Here is a 24778-nt window from a genome sequence, read left to right as displayed (position 1 = left end):
CTGTATGCTTTAGCCTTCTTAATTTAAAATATTACCTTTTACCAGAATGTTTTGATTTTTAATGCTCTAATTCAGCTGTCATGATAAAGATTCATACATATTAAATCTGATGTCGTTTTACAAACAATATTTGCATAAATATTATTCCTTTCTGATCATCCAAACAGACTTGCTGGGACAATGACTCCTTGAATGTATCAGGACAGAATAATATGCAATTTACTTCAAAGTTTCTTCTCTATAATCTACTAATATTAATCAAGCTAACACAGAAGTATGATCAAGGCATAAGTTTTTGAAAACAGCATGCACGCCTCAGAATAATTTATAGTAATGCACCTGTGGCTTATACTTGCAGCTCCTGCTCTCAGAACCTCAAAATTATATGACTTGCAGTACAGGAGTCCAGAAAAGAAAATGGGTTAAACAGATGACAAACAGAAAGCAAGACTGTAGTTCACAGAGATTTTTTTTCTTTTGGAATGTATCTGAGGATATATATTTGTAAGATGTATATGCATAAGATGTCTTTGGGTAGTACCAAATTATATTAGAAATACAATGTGGAAAATATCAAACTGGAAGTTCTGTTCCCTAATGAACTGGAATAAGATGAATTACACATTAGCTTCCCTTGAGAGCTTCCATGTGGTAATATTAGCTTTGACGCTCTTCTGATAATGTACCATAGCTATGAAATGTTATCTCACACTTGGGTCAACATTTCACTCAATTTGTCAGAGTTTTGTGTGTGAGTTGAATACAGGACACACTTTTTTCACCAAAAAGTCCCATCCTTTCCAGCAAGCTCACCCACAAGTAAAGCTTGCTTTTGAAAGAAGTAACAATGCAGCCAGGAAAAACAAACTGTATTATGAAGGGAAGAGCAAATAATGAAGAAACAAAGATTGGAGCAGGAGCCGCAGATCTTATCCTGTGCAGCTGAAGGCTTTGTGGGAAGTCTTAGGACTTGCTGCAAGTCCCACAGCTACCAAGTAGAGACACAATGCAACAATGTCTTGAGAGCAGCTTGTGTTTGTGAAAATATACAGAAATCCAAGGGAAACACTGTCAATAAAGCCAGGGAGAAGCTGGACAAGATGTTCATTGAGAACTAGTCAAGGGAGTCAAGAAGGCTCATCAAGAGACCTGTGTAGTTTAGGATACAAATTATCTCACTGCACAGCAATGTCTTAGATTTATTCAGATCGGATGCCCCTGGAGATCTTCTGACTGACCTGTTCTTCAGTGGCTATACTTTGAACCCGTTATAGACACTGATACATAGTTAGGTGAGATTTTCCTTCAGTTTACCAGACTACAACAGCATTCTGTAATAGCTTTCTTGCTTTCCAAAGCCAAATGACTTGAGTCCCTCTTTGGATCTGATAGTTTCTAGCTAGATCTCAGATATCTATAGAGAGTTTATATATGCAGATACAGCCTACCAATACTGTAGACCTAGCCTGACCCAGCTCTAAATGAAACCAAATTAAGGCTTTCAAAAAGATTAGGGTCATGCCTTAAGAGGTCAGACCTGAGAACACTAAACATGAGTTCTTACTTTGGACTGCCAAACTCCACATGTAAGACCCAGTGCTATTGAATTAAGGTACTATAATAGGAGCATCTAGGGACTTAAGACTGGGATATCAATCCAAAATGCTGCACAATGTGCTTAGGTGCCTGAGAAACCACAGCTTTGTATTTGTTCATAATAAATACATAGGCAACACAATTCTTCTGCTGTAGGCATTTGGTTGAACATTGATGTGTTCAACAGTTGAGATAAAGCCAAAACTGAAGTCTGCACACCTATGACCTCCTAGAGGTTAAATCCAGTATCTGTACTAAGCTCATGTTGGCAGCATGATGCTAGGATCAAGTAAGCAGACAACAAAGCCAAGGTTAGAGGAATAAGAACAAATAGCCATAATAATTTTCTGTCCATAAACTTCTCCCAGAACTAGGACACCTGGGTTGGTTCCCCTCTTCATTCAAGAAGAGATTTAAAACCAAATGCTTTTCTTTCTAGTGTTTCCCTTACTGTCAAGATCTGGTGATGTTTGAAATGGAGCTTTTGCCTTCCCTCTTCCTTATGTACAGTCGCAAATCAAGAGTTGAGCCAGAAGGAAAACTCATAAAAAACAGAAGATGCAGATGTTTAAATGAACAACAAGTTCATTTGAGTTTTCTCGCCTCACAAGAATAACCCAGTGAAAACCTGACAGAAATAACAGTAGTTCAGCAGGCGACTCTAGTATGATCTACTGCCCACGTGAGCATATAGAAAGTTCATTGCAGGAAATGAATCAAACTCCCAGGCCTCTCAGTTGGAGAAGATGAATCACTGCAAGGTTGTCAATGTAATGTAATGGCTTCATAGAGGGTAATTACAGCAGAAATATGGCATTAATTTATGTCACTTAGAGTAATTTCCTCAGCTCAATAGTTCAAAGAATGAAAACTATTGCAAAGACTTTTAAACTCAGTGATGTGCCTGCACTGTCAGGGAAAAGTATGAATGGATCAAATATTTATCCTGCGGGAGACAGATATAAACTGAGATAAAATTCTGAAACTTCCATACACAGTAGAAGCAGCAACAGAAAGAGAATTCCTTTCTTTAACACACAGACTAAGGCAACCTATCTGAGAAACTCCCTGAAGGTCCTTAGTAAGGTATGTTTTGTGATGATTTAAATAGTTTTCTTTCACCTGAGTTCCAGAAATCCCCAAAAGGCTCAGCTCAGAAAAATATTCAGACATGTACTTAAGCAAATACATAATTCCATACTTGTTCAACAGAGCTCTGAAGAATTTATTGAAAGACGCTCAAACTGACTTGTCAGAAAATGGGTGAGTTACCATAAGGACTGTGAATTACAGTTTGTTAGTTGTTACACAAAAATTATGTGCATGCTTTTCCACTGTGGTAGTTTACTTCTCTGATACCTGCCTGAGGTTATAGGACATGAGCATGCACTTATCTCCAAGACTTTCTGAATCCAAATCCTACCTAACTTTGTGTTGGATTGTTCATGTGCTCATACCTCGGATTGTTTTTAGAACTGGAACTAAGGAAATTTGAAATTCCAGATTAATTCCTCGTTCAATATGCTTAAGCATATTGAAACCTTCTCACTTAAAACCCCTCATCCTGTTATTTCAGGGTTAGTCATCTGTTGACCTCCTCTCATTTAACAGGCATGCTTTTTTAAGACTGAAACACATGTTTTGAAGCAGAGTTTCAGAACCTGAAAAACAAAGACCAAAATTTGCCTTCTTAAATCTTGACAGTGATCTTCAGCTCCTGACAGGACATAACAACTGCCATAAGGTACCCATGTGGCTCCAAATTTTCTCTTACAAAAGGGGTAGTGGTATATATCCTTTCCTTAAATATCTCCCCAGGTTCCAGCAATGAACCTTTAAGGGTGTTCTTGAGACCAAGGCTTCACACTTCTGTTTAAAATCCTCTGCTGATTTTATCTTGTCAGAATTTATCTACTCCTTACTTGAATCTATTTATATTTACAACCTCTTTAACATTCAGTGACAAAATGATCTACAAAGGATTTCTGAAATGCAGGGGAAAACGCAAGACTGCTGTGCCAGATAGGAAAGCAGGAAGGGAGATGGCTGCAGGCAGTGTGGTTACATGACTCTTTCTCCTTAATTCCAATGGCAGTAGACACCCTCATGAGAATTAACAGAAATGAATCTGTGCAGATAGAAAAAAAGTCATTTTTTTTCCTGTTATAGCAGTGATTGATATAGCAGCAGAAATCTTTTTAGACAACAGGTTCTATTAGGAAGAGCCATAAATCTTCTTGTACATACTGAGAAAAAAATAAAAATAACAGCTGCCAGTATATAATCCCAAAGTGTATTGGGAGAAGAACTTTAAAAAAGCAAACAAACTTACTGGTATTAGAGCAATACAGCACGTAAAGAACACCAGAAGGTCAGGTACTACTCTGGGTACTTTCCCAGCTGAGAACTACAAAATCCATGGGACACCACAGCTGCACAGGGCAGTTGCCTGCCTGCATCTAACCACCATTTTGGTATTATTAGACATAAGCATGGTGAATCAGGTCTTCCAGAAATGATCCAAGAAATACTGCTGCATTACTGTAACATAATTAATGTCTTATTATTTATATATATATATATATGTATTTTCAAGGTCATTCTACAGGCAGCCATAAGGTAAGGTTCCCCTGAGTGTTAGAAACCGCATGAGAATTATGTTCATATGGGCGTTTCCACTTTAGCACTTGCTCTGCCAAAGGCCAAGTGGGACCAGAGGCGTGTTTTAGAGGCAGTCATGTCCTGCTGGCTCTGGTATGATGCTAAAAACATGACCTTAGATCTTGCAAACACTCTTGTGTTCTCACTATTAGTAGACAAAAATGCTAATTGATGGGTTTGATTGTGTGAAACACGTAGACACTGAAGTCTCAGCTACATCACCTTTTCGTGACCTTGATAGGAAGCTGTTGTTGAGAAAAGATCTACCACATCACCTCCTTGCTTCTTCTATAATGGCACAAGATTGCTTTCCCCAGCTTGGTAAAACTTATCATCAGCAACAAAACACAACAGTACGATTTTCTTATGTAGCATGTAAGAACCAAAACAAAAACAATCACTGATTCCCAAGGTGGTTACCGGTCACGTAGCGAAGAGGCACTGTTACAAGTCTGGATCATGTTTTACTTCAACACTGTAAGCAACAGGCTGTATCATTTCAAACTTTTGTAACCCAAAGTTCCCACTTAACTCAGTGGGGCTTCTGCTTAAAAACATAACAACATAATGTCAGTAGGTGCTGCCACCTCACATGAAACATGTAGCTGCAGATAATGTGATACAAAAGTAGTTAATATTAGGGGAAAAAATGAAAAAATAATTCTGAACACTTTTGGAGACCAAGAAGAATTTTTTTGGTTCATTCCATGTCAATCCTAGATATGTTATCCTCCTGTTTCCCTAAGAGCACCTTCAGATATATAGAGATATATTTCTGTATTTACCTGGAAGAAGGAAGTAAGCTTTGGATAGCGGTGATAAATACAAGAACAATAAATGCACACACCAAGTTTGATTTGAATACTTCATCCCTCATTTGGGAATACTAGAATAAAAAAACACAAAAACACACACAGAAGAGTAAATTAGCTGGTAACCCATGCAGTAGTTTCATAAAGACTGATGCATATAGGAAAATTAGCAGGAAGAGATAATAAATCAACAAACCTGTATTTGTTTTTAAATATGAAACACAACAAATAAATCATTAATAAGCTAGTAAAATACTTTATCCAAGACAGCAAAGCTCTTTAATTTGCAATACAAAATTGTTTTACTTGGTTGCTTCTTTATCAAAATTATTTGCTTTAAAAATCCTCAGTTAGATACTAGGGGCTTGCACTGCTGAGTAGATTACTAAATACTTAATGGCTTAATAAAATACTTAAAATGCTGTGGTTTTCCTCACCTGAAGATAAACACTGAAGTCAGCTGCAACTGCATGCATGACATCATGGAGGTGTCTCCATGCTTGGCAAACTGACACCGGTCTGGTTTTCTTTTTTAGTTTTTTTTTTAAGAAAAGTACGTAGTTTGTGACATTCTGTGACTATTTGAGATGTGGGTCATGACCTGTGTATCCTAAGTTATCCAGAAGCTGTGCAGAAATGTGGCAATACGGCCATTCTCCAAGTAGAAAATGAATGTATTATTACATAAAAGACCATTTGAGGTGCATTATTGTTTTTATGGTTTATTGCAAAAGTATTGTTCTCCAGGACACCAAAACACTGAAAATGATGGTTCCCCTTTTATGGGAGTTACCAAGAAAAGGAGTAAGAGATACATTGGTGAATCATGGTGGATCAGTTAATGTGGAAACTTTACCCAAGTCCTCAGCTGGTATTTATCATTGCTAATTCAGTTAAACTCCAATTGTTTACAGCAAATGAAGACTGGTCCATAGACATATTTTTGTAAATCTCTTTACCGAACCCTGATGCCACTAAATTTTCTTCACGTAATAAAAAATCCCACAGATGTCTGCCCCACTAATTTTTCCTCCTTTGAACAATAACTAAATTCTATTTAATCTCTTGCCATTTTGAAGGAGCTAAGTGTTACATGTGCAGAACAAAATGAAAACAGAGTCAAAGAGATATCAGATATCAGAATCTTTCTCCAGCAATTTGGAAATAAGACAAACTGCAGTTATAAATGCCTAGAGAGCATTATAATTGAGAAAAATTAAAACCAATGAAGAAATTTATCAGGAACATATATTGAGAGAGTTTAGCTATAAACTGGATGTTATAGCTAATCTGCTCTGGAAGGAAGATCCTACCTAGACTTAGAATATGTTTCCTGTGTGGACTTTTGGTAGGGACTTCATCTCAGCTATAAACATCTGGTCAAAATAGTCTCAAGCTCCTGAAATGGGAAAAAGGCTTCTGTCTTTACTGCTCCCCTTTGTTAAGAGTAGGAGAGGGGGTTTATTTGTTGGCACCCCTCATTTTGACTATTCCTCTGCTGCGATTATGCCCTGTGTCTGTTGGCAGTATCACTTCGACATAATTTTTGATAATACTCACAGGCAACTCCATTTTGCTGCTGGAAGCAGTCACTGACCCTGGTTTCATGTGCAAGAAAACAGAAGCACATCAGTCCACTTAAATAATGGACCAGGGTTTTTTTTGGTTGCAGCACAAAAAGAACCAAAGGGAAAAAGAAAGGTACATTCCTTAAAACATAACATGAAATCCCAACTGTTCCTTTGGGAAATTATAGCAAACTAATTGAATGAAACACAAACGTGGAATTGCCTGCTGTGTTGAGCATTATGTCAAAAGGATGAATGCTGTGGCCTAATCAGTAACGATGTTGTAATGAGAAATTGTTAACATCCCTGAGGCAGCACAAACACCAATGAAAAAAAGTAGCACTTATGTAGCTGTTTGCCCCTTAATGACTTGGAGAAGTAAATGAAGGATAGGCTAAACTTCAAGTCACTTCCATAAGTATGGGGAGGCATGTAGCCAGCTAGAGCCACGCAGAGTGGTAAGAAGAACCATGATGCCACCTATTCTGCAATGAAGCCTTAGCTGCGCCGTCCCACAGACCTATCTGCACTGGTGTGACTTGCTCATGGTGCAGCAAAGGCTCACCCTACTTCTCATGGGGCTTGAGGTATTTGCCTGTGCTGTTTGGGGACGGGGACGGGAGGAACTGTTTCTGTACGGGCTAGCCCAGCCAGCTAGCTGAAACTGAGCTTGTGTAAGAAAGGCCAAGTTTCCTCTGCCAGGTAATGCTGCTGGTTCCCCAGCTCTCCACTCCTTCCCCGGGGCTCTTGGAAAGGGGCATGCTGGTAATACAACAGGCTTACATGTGCGTCTAGAGAAAGTGTTTGCATACTGTGAAGGAAGGGTTTAGGTCTTATCCTCACTGCTGCTCTTTGACTCGCATAAGACCTCGTGGATGAAAAGGGAGACCATGTATTTTTCTTCTTCGCAGCAATGGTGTTTGTGCCACTGGAAAACTTCTGCAGTACAGGGGAGGGACAGGAGATGTATCAGGAAGCCCAAGACAGGAGAAGAGGTGGATGAACTCCTGAGAAGACCAAAGGGCAGACATAGATCTAGTTGTTGACCAATGACAGAAAGGAAGGTGTTAAACAGGCACAGGGTTTGCCCAGTGTTTCTTGCAGACCCTGCCACTGGAAGTTTCTGGGTTGAAGGAAAGAGGTGAAGCATAAGTCTATACAGATACAGCATGCAGGAAGGGCAAAATTTATTTCCTACTCATTTAATTTCTATTTATTTCACTCATCACAAATTCTGAAACAGAGAAACTCAGATATTTAGGGGTAACATTTTGACCTAAGAAAGCCAGTACTGTGAAATTCAAAGCCTTTTCGATATTTTCAGTATGCTTACCTCAAAGAAAATGTGTAGACACTTCACCTCTAAGCCAAATCTGATTTATAATCCCAATACAAATATGTAGGAAGAGTTAAAATATATTTATGCAAATATTTACATTGGAAATTTTCCTTAACAAACCTCCTACCAGCATGTAAAATTCCCTGCCCTGTTACAATGCTTTATCCTGTATTTCCAAGTCACTGCTAATAAGCTAGAGCATCATGCTGATATCTTTCAAATATTGAAAATAATCTAAAGTAGTACCAGATTTTCCTTATAAGCTATTACATATTTGGAAACCCTTAGTGTATTTTCATGCTACCATTAGAAGCACTCTACTGTGATGACTCTTTTGCTCTATCTGCCTATTTGTGAAAATGACCTCTAGCAAAATTGACAGTGAATTAGTCTCTAAATGAGATATCAAGTGCTAATGAGTGAAGTACAGGTTAATAATGCCGAGTTCATTTGGCTAAAGAACCCATAAAATATACCAGGTGGGGATCCTGTACAATTCCTCTAAAATGAAGTATTACAAAGCTCATATAGAAATATACATAACTGCCTCAGTGAGAAAACCCATTTGCTAATGCAACTGCTACTACTTGCTGTGGAATCTACATGTGTTCTATCAATAAAAAGGACATCGAGCAATGAGATGAGAGGAGTGGGAAGATTTACCAATGCCTTAAACTGCTGGATACGCTAATCATTTAAACCGCTGTAAACAAGGACCCGTGCAAGATCCCCTGCTGGTTTTAGGTATGCTGATTACAGAATTATTTATTTATTTATTTAACTTTTTGAAACCTTAAAGGAAGCAAAACAGCACTTCCATTGCTAGCATAAATCTGCTGCCTGCAATTGTTTTACAAAGGGAAAAACCCAAACCAACCCACATTTCAGATCTATTCAAGCAACCCCAAAAGATTTATCATGCCACAGCATACTAGTCCTGTTGCTAATGCAGGAGGAAGAAGAAATAGGGATTATTGTTCATGCGGTTACTCACTGCCTTGTGCTTTGGGGTACAGAGCATTAACACAATTCTCACTGAACAAGGTGGAAGTAACACATCTTGATCGGGATCTCAGCTATGGGTACTGGTTGTTCTGCCTGCTGAATAACTGTAAAGGCTGGGACAAGATGTACTTACAGATCAAAGAAATAAATATTAGGCAGATGCCAGCGCTGCCTGAAAAAGTGATGGTGAAATGCGAGGGCACAAGATTTTGCATCGGAGAGGTTACTGTACTTCAGAGCCACCTCTGACCTGAAGCTGCCACTGTGCTGGCCAGAAGGTGAGTGGCAGCGAATGGAAACGGCCACGTGAGATGGGAGACCCGTAGACACATACTGCCCACTTACTCAGCAGCGCTGCGGGGAGCAGCTCTAGATGCTGATGTAGAAGGTCATGTAAGCAGTTGCAAAATGTTAATGGCTAGAAGAAAACATAATTCCAAACTGAAAGGTTAGGGGTGGGGAGAGCAGAGGGAAAAGGCTGGTGAAATAGCTTTGTGAGACTCCAATTTAAATCTGAGGGTTTTTTTGTTTTGTTTCCTGAATGGGCAGGAAGAAGGGAGAAAGTGAGACTAATATAACATGGAGGAAATAGGTACTTTCTCTAAGAAAGCAATTCACACATGATTTTTTTCATGACTGCCTGTAGACTATGGTTTACAACTAAAGCTATTGGGACAAACCTGTAATTACTGTACAAACAAATAAGGAGGGAAGGGACATTTCCCACGTTGTCCCACAAGACACTGCCCCTGCCTATAAAGAAGAGGACACTGCGATTCATCTTTCCTTAATCCACATCATCTCTTTGCGTCCCAGTGCATTGAACACAAGCAAGGAAGTTGCTGGCCAGCAACTGTCCAACTATTAGAGGTGGATGAACTGGAGCAAATAAAGCAGTGTTGATAGTTTTAGAACTTTACCACCACAATGCTAAAAACTAGCTCAATTTAGAGGACAGAAGAGAGATTCAGTCTACTGAAAGGATTTTGTGTTTCTATTGGGACTTACAGCTAAGGAAATACTGGATGACAACACCACTTTCCAAAAACTGCAGCACAGTTTTCCATTGGAACTGTCACACTGAGAAGAAAACGTATCAAAGTTACTAAACATACTGACTTTTAAATAGACTGTTTGTCATCCAGATGCAATTAAAGACTTTATTAATATTTAAAATCCGACCTATGTGATGTGATGGTTTAGAGCATGATTCTTTTTTTTTCCACCTCCTCAAACTGCATTTAAATGAAATGCTACACTTTACACATAGATTTTTCTTTGTGGCTGCTACCTGTGAAATCTAAAGTTACAAGAAAGTTTATATTCTGAATATAGGACCTGATTCTGGGGAGTGTCCCTTTACTCCAGCCCATGGTCAGACCTAATTTTTATTAGATAATAATGTAAGGCTACATTCAGCAAGCTGTTTGTGACCAGACTGTTTCCTCTTTTGCACAAAAAAATTCTAACATACCATCCCCCACCTTCTAGGTTATATGCTATCTTGTCTAGACTCTTTCACCTTATGTTTTGACCTTGTGACTTGAAACGATTAAAGATTACTCATGACTTTTGGGGCTTTAGATGGTAACATACAGGATACCAAAATTCTTGGATTTCACTTCCTCCGTGTCCCCATCAGCTTTGCATGTTGACTGCACTGAGAGTACTATCTTTGTATATTCTGTTGCAGCAATAATGGCTAATTCAGCTTTGGGGATTCTACCTTGTTTCTCAGTGTCATAAATATCCTCATGGGGAAATTGAATCCTCTTTTCTTTTTTTTTTTTTTTTTTTTTTTTTTTTAAATGAACCTTTCTTTATCCTCCTACAGGACTGCTTGTGAAATAAGGGCTTAAATCTACTTCAAGCAGAATATTTCTTTCCCAGTGGTTTTCATTAAGCTCTCACCACTGAAACCACCTGAGGACTGGTCTCCCATAACTCAAGTAAAAAAGTCTGTTTTCCAGTGGAGGTTTAAGTGATGATAGAGAGGTGGGCCTTCATCTGTCCAGATCCTCATTACTTTTCTTTCTATTGCAGACCTGCTGTTGCTGCATTGTAATACCATACAGGTCAATTAAATCATTTGAGATCTGTGCAACCTCACCCCATGTCAGCAGTGTGCAAGGAAAATCCTCCCATTGACTTATCTTTTTAACTTATAACTTATGTCTGGATGTAGACTGAAATAGAAATTAGTGAGACCATATTGCTGTTGAGAAGCAGCAAAGACAGGAACAGTATTTACCTCTTAGAAGCAGATGTTAAAAAAAGGATGTTTAAAACAAAGAGTTGACAAGTTCGTTTTGACTTAAAATAAACATAGCAGCTGCCTGAAGGACATCAGATGGATCCTTGACTAAATGAAAGAAACATATCTATATAAATATAGATATATGTTTTGAATAAAGTGTCAGTTTATTAATAAGCTCAATCACCATTTGTGTCAAAGCAACCTGTCATCTGATGGAAAACTGCTTGTACTTGACAGAAAGTGAAACCCAGCAAACGGCTGTTGTTTTGGAGGCAGAGTTTGCTCAGTGTAGGCATTTTCCAACAATGAAAATATAATCATTGCAGCATTATAACACCAGCATCATGACACTGTCTATTATGACCTCTAACTCAGTCCCAACTTCTGAAAACTGAAACAAAATTAAAAACAAAACAAGAAAACAAACAATGCAAGCTAGAACCTACAGCTTCTCTACTTCAGTGGACATTTATTACAATTTGAGTTGTGAATAATGCGGCTACCAAGACCCAGCTACCTTATGCTCCAGGCTGGAGTCTTTAAACATCAGTGAAAAAGGCTTGATATGCTCTCTTCTCAATTTATCGCCACTCCGTAAGTCGATGGTGTGCTCTATTCGCTTGTTAATTTCCTCAGGCCCAGACTGGACATGCAAAGCTTGTGCAAGATGGTTTGGAAGCAGATTTATTGAATTTCTTGTTAGGGCAGCCAGAGTCTAGGGGAAAGCACATGCAAACAGAATAAACCTGCTGGTCCCCTTGGGTTAAAAATGCAATGTTTTAGATCATGTTGCATTGCAAACCATTACAGCATCCCATGCAATTCATTCAATGAAATCTATAGAAGTGTAAAATAATAAGTCTGTTCCACTAAACACATACAGTACGTTAAGGGGACTACTTTAACGCTCTTTTTTGTACAGACTAGGAGTTTTGCTCCTGCACTGAACACTAGGACTGTATTCCCCTTTCCAGATTCTGCTAATTAATTATTAGAGCATGCATGAGGGGAGTACACACCAAAATCACAGCAGGGTATCTAACTCAGTGCTGTGTTTTAACAACTAAGAATGCAAGGTACAGAAAAGAGAGGTAACGATGCTTTTCTTGATCTTAAAGTTACTGGATGTGTGTAGTTAAGGAACAGATCAGTTTGGCAGGAGTGAAGAAGGTGACGTTTCTGTTTACTTCAGCATGGATTTTCAGATAATATATTCTTCTTCACTACTGATATATTTCAGCCAATCTAGATTACAGTTAGGCTATACGACTTAATTTAACTGTAATTCATATTATTATTTTAAATGTTGTCTCAAATGCATTGTTCCTTTGTTATTTCATTGATTAATCAAAAGAAAAAGAAAGTACTTTTGCACAGCTTTGCAAAGGAAGGCTAGCAGAGATAGTACGAAGGGTGCTTCACTTTCAGGGAAGAGGTAGACTTTACTGTCATAAAAAGAATACTCAGTCCAGTTTCATGGTATCATTTCACAACAAACCACAGTGAACCAGCACTTTCCCACTTGAAAGGGAAAATCAACTCTACTACCTGTGATATTCCCAAGGGTTAAGAAATGTTAATGAATGGAAAGGATATAAACCTTCATACATAATTGCATAAGACACTGCAGAATTATTATGGACAAGTTATAAACTTCTGCAGAGAAAAGGTATCCCATAGGTCCTTGCTGGAAAGATCTTCTGCTATATCTCCTACTGGGCAATGTTAGAAACAGGAATTTGGGATAGATTATTACTTTTTTTCTCTGGAAAGTCAGCTCTTTCTTATCGTGGGATTATATACAGCAAATTATATAGGGAGGTCTCCCTTGTTCATATCCAAACCACAGTCAGCAATTACATTCTAATGAATCTTAGAGAGCACATGAGAACACAGGGAGAGTCCTAGGTACCTTCTATCAAACCCCAAGTGACAATTTTCTTTACAATCCTAAAATATAGTTTACAGATGCTATAGTCATGGATAGTGTTTTGTTTTCTCATATTCCATTTTTTGATGAGTAACTTAAAGCCCAAAATATAGGCAGAAAAGGATATCAGGATCAAAATCTTTTATTTAACTGAAAAGGAATCCTCCCATTTGCTTTAGTAGAAAAAAGACATCAGCAGAGAAGGTTTGGCAAACCACTCTACTCAATTCTCCCCATCTTCTGTCCAGAAAATAAATTTCATGAACATTTGGAGAAAAGAAAAGTACCAGGGAAACTTTTCTCATGCTAAAGTTTCAGATATGCCTGAATCCACATCTTAGCCTTGGAGTTAAGGTGGAAACTCTTAAGGTTAAAGTGAAATCCCAGGAAAACAATCCATTGAGTCAGCTTTATAAATACTACATTATTACACACTAGGACACTACTTTAGTTGAGGTATTCCTCTCTTTTAAACTGAGATATGCAGAAAAATTTTGGTGGTCAAAATCACACAAGTGGGTCTTTAGTCACTGTTAAAAGATGAGATCGCATCAGATGCTGTTGTGTGCATTAATTCCTCAGAATTAGTTCATATTGCTAAATCTCCGCTGGAAGGGAGGCTGGAGAAGGTCCCTAATGTTTTAGCTGGGCATTGTGTTTCATTTAAATGGGAAGAATCATCTTAATTCATCCTAGCCAGGGACTATGTTTTGCTTCAAATTATATTTTAAAAATTAATTAATATGAAAAAATTGTCTTCTTGCTGAAAGTATGAAGTGGTTTACAGTTTGTGGTAGATGGACATGACATAATATCACTGCTATGGCAATGGTGCCATTAGTACTAATGCAAAAATGGACTCTGAAGTTGCATTTGTTTTCACAGGATAACAAGGTAATTCATATTTGAGTTTAATGGAGTCTTCTCTCCCTCACACCCATACACATACTTAAGAAAACTGCCTCCCTGTAATTAGTAACAACAATGAAAAAGATCATGTAAATTATTGTCTCAAGAATATGTTCTAACCACATTTTGCCTGCATTCCCCCCTGTGCTGTACATCTTTTAAGACTCTGTTGTGCCAATGTAAAGAAATATTGGCTCTCCCAATTACCTCACCCTCATTTTTGTGAACAGCTGTATGGAAGATACAGTTGTGAATTCTACATAGGGCACTTGAACTTTCCTTACGCTGACAATAACCATTCATTCTGACAATAACAGAACACATACAAGGTTCTGTAAGGAAAAAAGCCTAGCTAAACTTGCCTCTGAGACTAAAAGAATTTAGGAGGAATTAAAACAAATAAATAATAAAATTCTAGCTTTTAGATACTTCACAGAGATTTAAAAAAGGTAGCTTCAATTAGATTTTACTTCCTTCCTGAAAGCTTTCATGCAACAAGTCCAAGCATCTTGAACTCTAACAAGAAGGAAAATTTTAAATCAGGGCCATTTATAAAGTCTTCTAGAAAGGCCATCTAGGAAGGCTTCAAATTATTATTATTTTTTTTTAATGTTGTAAACACCAGGTCGTAGAAGGAAATAGGGGAATACAAGGTCACGTGTTTAAAGAGTCAGTATGCAGGTAGGATTTGGTTCAAGAGGAAGACACCTACATGAAGGTGTCTAGGGGCTTGTTTAAACTATTACTGGCAATATACACTCTGGATAGTATCAGTTGCCCAGTCATATGCAGCAATGGTCAGCTGAGATGCCCTAGGTTACTCTGGACAGCAGTCTGGAGCCAGGAGATATGGCACAACACCTACGGGAACCCCATAAGTTCCATGGATGGTGGTGGAGACCAGCTGGTGTGTGCTAGCTATAGTATCTCCAGCAGCAACACACAGGCACAGTTAAGCTGAATCAAGCTGTTACTCCATGTTTCGGCATGGGTGTTTAGCCCTGAGACATCAGTCTCTCACCTGGTTTCTAACTGATAGTCCAGATGATGACAGGTCTTTCATAAGCCCTTTGTCATATGCATGTCTCAGGCACGCTAGAGCACTACAAGTAGCACTAGATCCTTACGTTTAGGAGCTGAGCTGTGTGAGAGATCGACACCTAGGTAGATACACAAATGCAGGTGCCTTGGTTTTGAACTGAATTTTACCCTGTTGTTTGTACTTGTCTGGCTTGGGAGTCTTGAAGTATAATTTTTGTGATAACTGTTAAGTCATTGCAGCCACAACTAAAATAGGCTTCTAGAAGACACAGACATTTTAATGTTTTTTTTTCTAATTCACATCGTTACAGGCACATCAGGTTCCTCCAGCACCGCACACAGTGACTGTGTAATGCTTTCAGCTATTTCTTTCATAAGGCACTCTGAAGAAGCTCAACTTCATCAGCTATTAATTTACTTTAGAGGAGGAGGTCTCCACTCTCTTAACATAAAATAACTTTTGTCCACCTCTCTTTGCTTTAGGAAAACAGCCCAGAGACTTTTTTCTATAACAAAAACCTCCATCCATATTGGGCATGGTCTGAATTTGAGAGCAAGCCCTAGCATCCTTGGCTTACCTCACCGTCAGAGCTAAGGCTCATGGTGCTAAACATGCTGTAAACACAGTGTTTCTTGTTACACTTTTGTTAAGGTCTGTGATGGCATACATCACACAAGTAAAGAGTGGTTGTTCTGTTCCTTACTCATATCAACACACCTTCAATTCACTGACTTAGGCTGCCCGTAGAAAATAAGTTTGAGATAAAGAATATGGATTGTGATGTGTGATGTGTGAGTTTGGCAAAAGAACTCACCTGAGCCTTTGCCATTCATACTCTTCCTAACATGACTATAGCTAAAAGTAAGGCACATGATCAGAGTTGCTCAAATTTTGTTGTAACTTACAATGGGTAAAGAAATCATTTAAATGCCATTACGGATTAATTCATTGTTGCGTTGCTGCTATTTGGATTCTCAACCTCTGCTGCTGCCAGTAACCTTTAGACTGCATAATTAGTGTTATTAAATGCTTATTCTGTCCAAGACTGACACAATTCTAGAAAAAGCTACTATATCCTGGTATAATTTAAACCTATCAGCTGAATTTTGAGCTGAAATACTTTTGGAGTAGTAATGACTCTTGTCTCAACTTTAAAATTGAAAATTACATAATGATTAAACCACACATGGAATAGCAGATTTTTAAAAACTTGTCTCCACCAAAAACCTTATTGTAAAGCTGTGTAATATAAGATTATAGGTATTTCAGCACAAAAACAAGATCTTAAAAAGCAGTGAGAAACAATTCTAAAAAAAGAACTGTTAATTCTCATAAAACAAAAATCTACTATAAAACAACTGTTTAGTTATGCCTATTTCAATGATTTCAATGGGCTTTTTACTAGTTTATTGGGTGGGAGTTGTTCAATATTCAAATAAAAACACTAGTCCCTTATTTTACTCCTCTTCATTGTTAGTATCAAGGTCAAGCTTAGCTAAGAAAATGTTCAACAAATGTTAGCCTAATCCACATAATCTTTTTGACTACAGAAACTGGAATGTCTTGAAGGGAAAGAAGAAGAAACAGAGATCAGAAGATATTCATAGCAGCATGCACCCACCTCTATTCCTAATGAAATGAGAATATAGAGACAGGTCAACAAAATACAGAGAACACTAAAAGGCAGTGTACATGCAGCTACACAGATGTACAGAACATATATAAAACAGGTGTTTTATATAACAGCGAACTATGCCATGCTCCTGTTCAGGTTGAAGAGACGAAGACACCATGGGCTGATTGATTGTGAAGGTTTATCACTTCTAAGCAGAATTGTAAGAAGCAGAAGACGGTTGACAAAACAAGACCTCCACACAACAGCGCTTGAGGTTCAACAGACAGTGCAGACAAGTAGGACTAAAGGTGTGCAGCAGAAGAAAGGATATATATCATGTTATTACAGATCCCTCAGAAAAATGGAAGAAAACTCCAGGTGACAATGTTTCATAAAGACTCATCAATCTTTCAAATGCAGTGAAAAGAGCGGTGTCTGAGGGCATTTTAACCTTTCCATCTTTAATTCCTCTAAGCAAGCAGATTTCGCAAAGCAATTTTTATGACTGTACAAGAATTGCTGGTTCCCAGGGTGCTAGCAATCAGCCGTGCAGTGCCTGTGGAAAAGATCTGATCAGGAGCAGTTGTTATTATCTCATTTTTCTATTGAGCTGCTCGTTACCATAGAGTCTAACTCACCTGCTCATGAACCTTAATTACATCTTAGAATCAGAGGTTTTAATATTTTTTATTTAAAAAGAAAAAAAGTGAAGAATGGACAAACTGTTTTCACAGGGTGCTTTTTTTAAAGTAGATCTTGTTTCTTTCCCTCATATATCAATAACCTACACGGTGCTTTTGCCTCTGGCAAAATGTCCGTTCATTCATCCCTTCGCTTTGATGGCAGTGCAGCGAATCTATGCAAGGAGGTACAAACTCTGACTAGAATGTCCCAGCTAAACATTAGCTTTACTTTTAATTTACTTCTTTATGGACTGGTTCAATTAAAACTAAGCTTGTAGTATTTAATTTTAGTTGGAAAATAACTCCAAAATCTCTGGTCCACTGGCATTTCTCCAGTTTGGATACATGTTTTATTTCTGTCCTGAAATGATTTGTTTAATCCTCTGCTGTTACAGTATGTGTTAGAATAAAGGTTAGAGATGAATTTTGCTCCTCTGAGGCTTCCATTATTGAAACGCACTCAAGCAGGCATTCACACTTGATGACATTAAAGGAAGTTTGACTTACGTTCTGTTTTCCCACTATGTTATCAAATGGAAGTTCAGGGCTCCAGGAACCTTCGGTAAATGTTGCTCCACTGTTCCTCCTGTCGGAGGAACTGACAGCCTCTTTCACAATGTCTTCAGGCAAAGTCAACAGACTCTCCTCAGGTTGTTTAATTAAATAAGTCTCAATGTTATGTTTTCTCAAGAATTCATTACGCTCTTTGCCATGCCCTTCTTCGACTTTATAATCCCCGTTCAGGCAGTCCAGAGTGGCTTTGGAGATGTGAATTCTCCTGCATATGTGAAATAAGTAGTAGAAAATACTGACTGTGCTTTAGTGTACATAGACAAGAAGGAGTTTATGAACTTTGCATAATTTTTAACATGATGTATAATTAGAAGGTGTATGACAGTTTCTATAAAGAAAAGGAAATCGTTTATTCAACAAACATGAGCTTCATTTGGGGAGAAATACTCTCAAGACATGTTCACATCAATAGGATCTCATGAATGCACAAAGTACTGTCACAGGAAAGACATTATGATATTCATACCTGATGCCTTTGCTCACAGTAATGGTTTAATGGGAGACCTTCCTGAGTAAAATACTACTCAGAGTGAATGGAAATTGCCACTTCAGGTAAATATGGTGAGAGGAAAATATATGGTATGCATTACAGCGTTTTACATGAAGCTCTTTAATTTCCTTCATTTACCTGAGATAGCTTAAACAGTTGAAATTAGCGGTCTGATTGCATCTGAAGTGAATTAGGGAAACAAGGGAACTATAAAAAGGCAAGTGAGGTGATAATTTCTGGTAAGACTAAGCGATGAGTTCAAAAACCTTTTCCAAAAGTAAACTTGAATTTAAGAGGTGACATACAAAAAGCTCAAATTTGCAAAAGCATAATACGGCTTTGGATGTCTTCCAATCAAACCTGGAGGGTGTTTCTTATTTCTATTTTTAAGACATCTTTAAGTTCCTACATGTAGGGTAAATTTCAAACATCTCTAAAACACATCCACATGGTTAGCCATGCTATACTTTACAATGCATTATCATAAATGCAGTAAGAGATGTTCATTAGGCAGTTATCTAATTCAAGCAAATAAATGTAGTGACTCCATTAAAACTCGCTCATTTTTCAAACTTTGATGCATGGCATAGCACTTTCTGAAAGTCAGACTCACAGACCGATTCCTAAAATTCAGTCAGATAAAATTATTGATTAGTTCTTGATGACACATGCTGAGGCATTTTTATCAGGCACCACAAAATGGCTCATCTCCACTGAAGGAAATGGTCCTAGCAAGCCCCTTGCGAATGATAACAGCTTTAACTAAAGCATGGAGTTGGCTATTGATGTAATACCCTTAAATGGACCAAGTATTACTAAATAGTTGGTAGATTAAATATATTTTATTGTTTCACCTTTTGTACAGCTTGTTTAAAAATCCTTAAAATGGATAGTGGAGAGAAGTCTTTTTAATTTGATACAAATACGGTAAATTGGGTACCTGAGTATTGAAGTAAAGAAGTATAGCCTGTCCTATTGTGGAAAACTTATCAGACACCAAGCTTTAGATGACACCAGTCATTGAATCATCCTAGAAAATTAATTATTAGCTAGGCTTTATGGCAATTCAATACCATAGATTAATACCTAGATACCACCAGGTGAAGACTGTTAGAAAATGAGGTCCTAGCAGAAGAGTGTCTCTCAAACAACACTGTAGGATCTTACATTATTTCTTTCTCAGGTGTTGTGGAATCATTTTTTTTCCTCTCAGAAAACCAGAAATGGTTGCTTTTTCTCAGTTCCCCTGAGTGCCTCCTTCCATGACAGCTGAGCTGCCTGCTTATGCTCCTTCTTTGTGGGGGCAATCTGCATCACCCATGTGTATGAGGTCTCAGGGTGATACGCAGCCCTCGAGGGGAAGAGCTCAGCCCCTTCTCTTCTTCCCCCGTGGGTGGAGGGATCCCCCTGATGCTGGGTGGGTGAGCTGCCTCCCTCCTCTGTGCGCTCAGGAGAGGGGCTGTGGCTCATTTTTGCTGGTGTGGGAGCAGGACCATTCATAGCCCCAGAGCAGCTTTTCTGAGTGAAACGAGAGGAAAGAAGTGCAGCTCTGGGAATGGGAATGATCTTGGTATTGTGGCAGGCAGGGGGATTTGAATACTGGCAGCAGGGAGAAGTAAGGAGAGGCTGGAGTGAACTGAGCTGCTCTAAATCTGCTGTATGCACAAGGGAAGTCTGATATAAAGTCACTGTTTTGAGGGGACTTAGTGAATATATGTCACATACAGGCTTTGTTCTGTTGGCAAACTGATTTACAGGAGTAGAAATCACTCTGCTCCAATAGACTGCAAGCTAGCCTGGCATTTTATCAACAGCAAGGTAGGTTATTCATTAATAGCTGTGCTACTTGCACATATTAACAGCAAAAAAACATACTTTTTGCAGGTGCAGATGGTGATGAAACTTATATGATTGATTTTCTTGTGTTAACAAAGCAGCATGTGACCTTTATTAGTCATCTGGGGCTATCGTGTGGAATAAGCAACAAGGAAAGAAAAAAAATTGTTCTGCAATTTTATACACTGGTGACATATGCAGAGTATAGAAGTTATTTTCAAAGCATGCAACATTTCATTTTCTGCTGATTCTAAGAAAATTGTATTAGTATAAAGATCTACTAAGGGGGATAGGTGGAAGAGGGCCTGCATTTGAAAATACAATCTAAAGCAAATATCTTTCTAACTTCCTGGGAACATGACAGCTCTGACAGATCCTAATGTATGTGTAGGGAGTACAGCACCTGGCTCAGAGTTGATAACTTCAAACCTCTCTTACTCAAGGTGACAGCATCACTTAGACTTTCTCTGCATAAAGATGCCCGCTACTATTGCTTCTGTGTTCCATGGCCAAAAATTCAATTGTCATAGGGGTTCTTTTCCTACATCTTTCATCAACAGAAGGTGAAAATTGAAAGTGAACAGAGGATTCCTGCGATCACTACTGTTGCTCTCAAAATTAGGATTTGCATCTTCCAAACTACAATGAGATATAGTGATGCCAGGCAGAAATAACATTCTATCTTCAAGGTGAAATCGGCCACCTCAGACAAAGAAAAAACTAGGCAGCTCAGTGGAAAAACATATATTTTGACATATAGACAGGGTTGTCATAAATGTCAAAAAAAACATCTATTAAACCATTAAATTATTTGAAAGACTTCCTGGAGAGCCTGCTGCCCATAACACCTTGTTGTTAGCGTAGCATAATTTATGCGTATTTTAGCGTATTTATGCGTAATTTAGCGTAGCGTAAATTATGAACACATAATTTTCCCACACTTTGTGCATTATGAAATAAAATGCATCACAGACTTGTGTCTCACAGCAGCATTTGATTGCAAAGGATGAGAGAACGAAGCCTGGGAAAAAGTCAGGAATCGGGTCAGCACCTAACCACGAAATTTGAGCTACCTCTATGTATTATATGGGCTGAATACAACCACTGACCTTTTTTCAGGATATTGTAGCTGGCAAAGAAAAAGAAATACCTTTCTCTTTTCCAGTGCCTTTGCAAGCTGACCATTTCTACCTTTTTTGACTATAGTCAACAGCAAAATAGAAAAAAAAAAAAAAAAAGAAAAAAGAAAAAAGAAAAAAGAAAAAAGAAAGAAAAAAGGTCATACTCGATGAAATAATGTAAGACACTTAATCTGTTGGCAAGGTTTAACAGTGTATTGTGTTGGCAATGTTTTCTGATGGTGGGAAATACACGCTGCCTTACCCAGGAATTCCACCTGACTCGAGTTTGTTTGCGATATCCACGTCCCATGACCAGACATCAAACTGCCCATTTTCTCAGGCCCAGCACTCCACACAGAACCGATCCTGAATGTATCCCTATCCTCATGTCAATGTCGTGCTTCGTTCTTGACCTAACATATCTGTTAAAAAAATCAAAACAAACAAAAACCAAAAGAAAAATCAACACTCATGAAAGTATATGTCATGGTTTTTCATATCTTTTAGTAAATAGTATGACATAATATACAATGTTAATTAAACTGTCTGTTACTTTCTAGAAAGAGAGAACTTTCTAGGTAGCAAAGTACATGTAGTGAAAAAAATGACTAAAAGGCAGATTATCATTCAGTGCTTAACTGCATGTGTGGGGTCAGTAGCACACACATTTTTTCCTATTAGACAGAAAAAGAAAGAGAGAGAGAAAAAAAGATGAGTGAAAGTATTTTTGTCGGACACATTGAGGCCTTCAGCCTGGAATTATAAAAGAGCATTCAACAACATTACAAAAACTATTACTATCAAACCTGCATACACTTTTATATTATTTTCATATTTTTTTAAAGAATTTTTTAGTGTTTCAGAGATGTTGCTTTATTGACTGAATTTTTCCAGGGTTAGTCTTAATCCAAAGGTGAATTATTTTAAGTAGATTTGGCCAGGACATCATTTTCTCTGTTATGGTAATGGTGTGACTCTAAAATCATTTTCTTCCATTCTGGTGTGATGGCAAAGACCATTTTATTCCCACAAAAATAAACACTTGTGGGCATATTTGTTAGGCAGTCTTACAAAAAAGGACTTTGTCCCAGCACTGATTTCAATTAATATGTCTGTTGATTATAAAGGAAATTTTTCTGTGTTAAAATAGTGTCTTCCTCTTCTGATACAAGACAACATATATTGTTCACAGCCACAGGCACCTTAGTAGTGCCTCAGACCCAGGACTTCTTTCAAATCAGTATTGAGATACTCCAGCACATCACCGTGGGAAGCTCACAACTAAAATAATTGAGCTGTATTCATTGGGATGACAAAGAGACCACTTATCCAGTTCTGCTTGTATGATAACAATTACTTGCAACCAGAAATACTATTAGAGCTAGTGTTTATTAATATTTGAATAACATGCTCGGGGTAGGAAAAGTGTATTGCTACTTTTGGTCCACAAACAAGGCTGCTCTTTCACTGTGAAGGGTCCCAGTTCTACAGTCACTGAAGTCAATAGCAGCACAGCAAGATTACACAACAGAGCAGACAAAGAGTAAACACTGTTTAAAAAAATGTGGTTTTTTTAAAAACTCTGTTTCACAACTCGGAAGCTACCACTGCCTCAGATGCCTCAGTCATAACCTTGACAGACCCTCTCCAGAGGAGAAAAGGGCAAATTGCTTACTGAATTCAGTACTTGGCCTTTCATTGTTGCAGTGGGGACATCAATTCTGTTCATGGAGGGGGGAAAAAAAGAAAAGCTTTAAAATGGAGATAAACTAGTTGTATAAAAATGTGAGGAACTGAAAATAAGCAATTCATATTCATTTGCCTTTCCTGCATATTCCTGAAACTTTGAAGAGAAGCATGCATATGCTAAGTCCCAACGCAGTTGTTTGCCTACAATAAGATCTGTTCATCAGTATCAGGAAGGTAACATATTTTCAGATATCTAAAAGGAATTTTTTTTTTAAACGGTTAACCATAAAATAATAAAAGAAGCTTTGAGAAGAGGTTTAACTGCTTTCTGATACTCCAAGTTCATAGTTTTCATTTACTAATTTCTTTATTTCTTTGCAAGGAAGAGAGCTTGAAATATATAAAATCAAACAAACAATCACCTGTCTCTGGAAGATGGGATATGGGAACAACTCCTCCACACTGAGAAACAACTAAGAGAAGTGAGAGTACTGTAATTTGTAATGTTTATGAACAATTTTTTATAGATATGCTACAAAAATATCTAAACTAACACTCATAACTCTCAGAGGAATTATCACACAACTCCCCACTTGATCGTATCCCCATCTGCCTTTTTCTTTTGTTCAGACTGAGATAATTATTTCTCATTTTATGTCTGATTTCTCTTGTCTTGAAATGAAAAGCTAATTGGATCCAGAGACATAATTGAACAAAAAAGCTTTTCATTGAAGAATGCACACAATGAGAGGACCTTAAGTTATATAAAATGGTCTAATAGCATATATTTATGTAATATCTCTCTCTACATATATACATATGCTCTATTAGACCAATTAAGATTTTAAGCACTATAGTATTTAATTGCTAATAAACATAAGTATATGACATTGAGACATATACTAGCATTGGGCAATGATCAGTGTAATGGAATTTAACATGTCCAAATCCCAGATGGAGTAATGCTGGGGCACAAGTCTATACATTGTGAGAGGAGCGGCTGGAGAGCGGCCCTGCAGAAAGGGATCAGGGGGTGCTGCTGGTTGACAGCAGGCTCAGCGTGACCCAGCAGTGTGTGCCTGGGCAGCCACGAGGGCCACCTGTATCCTTGGGGGCATCAAACACGGCATAGCCGCCATCAAAAGAGGTGGTTATCCCGCTGTATTCAGCGCTGGTGCGGCCTCACCTCGAGTGCTGTGGGCAGTTCTGGGCTTCACAATTTAAGAACGGGTGTTATTGTGCTGGAATGCATCCGAAGGAAGGCAACAAAGCTGGTGAAAGGGCTGAAGGAATGTCCTGTGAGGAGCAGATAAGGACTCTGGGTTTGTCTAGTGTGGAGAAAAGGATGCTGAGGGGTGACCTCACTGCTTTCTACAGCTTCCTGTGGAGGGGACGTGGAGAGGGGAGATGCTGATCTCTTCTCCCTGGGATCCAGTGATAGGATGCTTGGGAACGGTTTCAAAGCTGCACCAGGGGAGGTTCCAGACTGGACTTTAGGAAGCATTTCTTTGCCAAGAGGGGAGGTCAAACACTAGAACAGGCTTCCTAGAGAGGTGGTCCATGCCCCAAGCCTGTCAGTGTTTAAGAGGCATTTGGACAATGCCTTTAACATGCTTTAACTTGGACAGCCCCAAATTAGTCAGGCTAATCTA

The 24778-nt window shown here is 38.3% G+C and overlaps 1 protein-coding gene across 1 annotated transcript in view; it reads right to left on the bottom strand.

Annotated features, from left to right (window-relative positions):
• The window catches only part of ADCY8 (adenylate cyclase 8), a 131236-nt gene that overhangs the window by 30517 nt on the left and 75941 nt on the right, over positions 1-24778 (bottom strand). Inside the window, 5 exon segments of the mRNA XM_056333347.1 lie at positions 5043-5143; positions 11756-11953; positions 17925-18195; positions 21700-21764; positions 21766-21859. Of these exon segments, the coding sequence (XP_056189322.1) occupies positions 5043-5143; positions 11756-11953; positions 17925-18195; positions 21700-21764; positions 21766-21859 (729 nt within the window).

The sequence above is a fragment of the Falco biarmicus genome, chromosome 3 (assembly GCF_023638135.1).
Source record: "Falco biarmicus isolate bFalBia1 chromosome 3, bFalBia1.pri, whole genome shotgun sequence".
NCBI classification, from domain to species: Eukaryota; Metazoa; Chordata; class Aves; order Falconiformes; family Falconidae; genus Falco; species Falco biarmicus.
The sequence above is the reverse complement of the archived record's forward strand: the minus strand, read 5'-3'. Positions and strand labels throughout refer to the sequence as shown.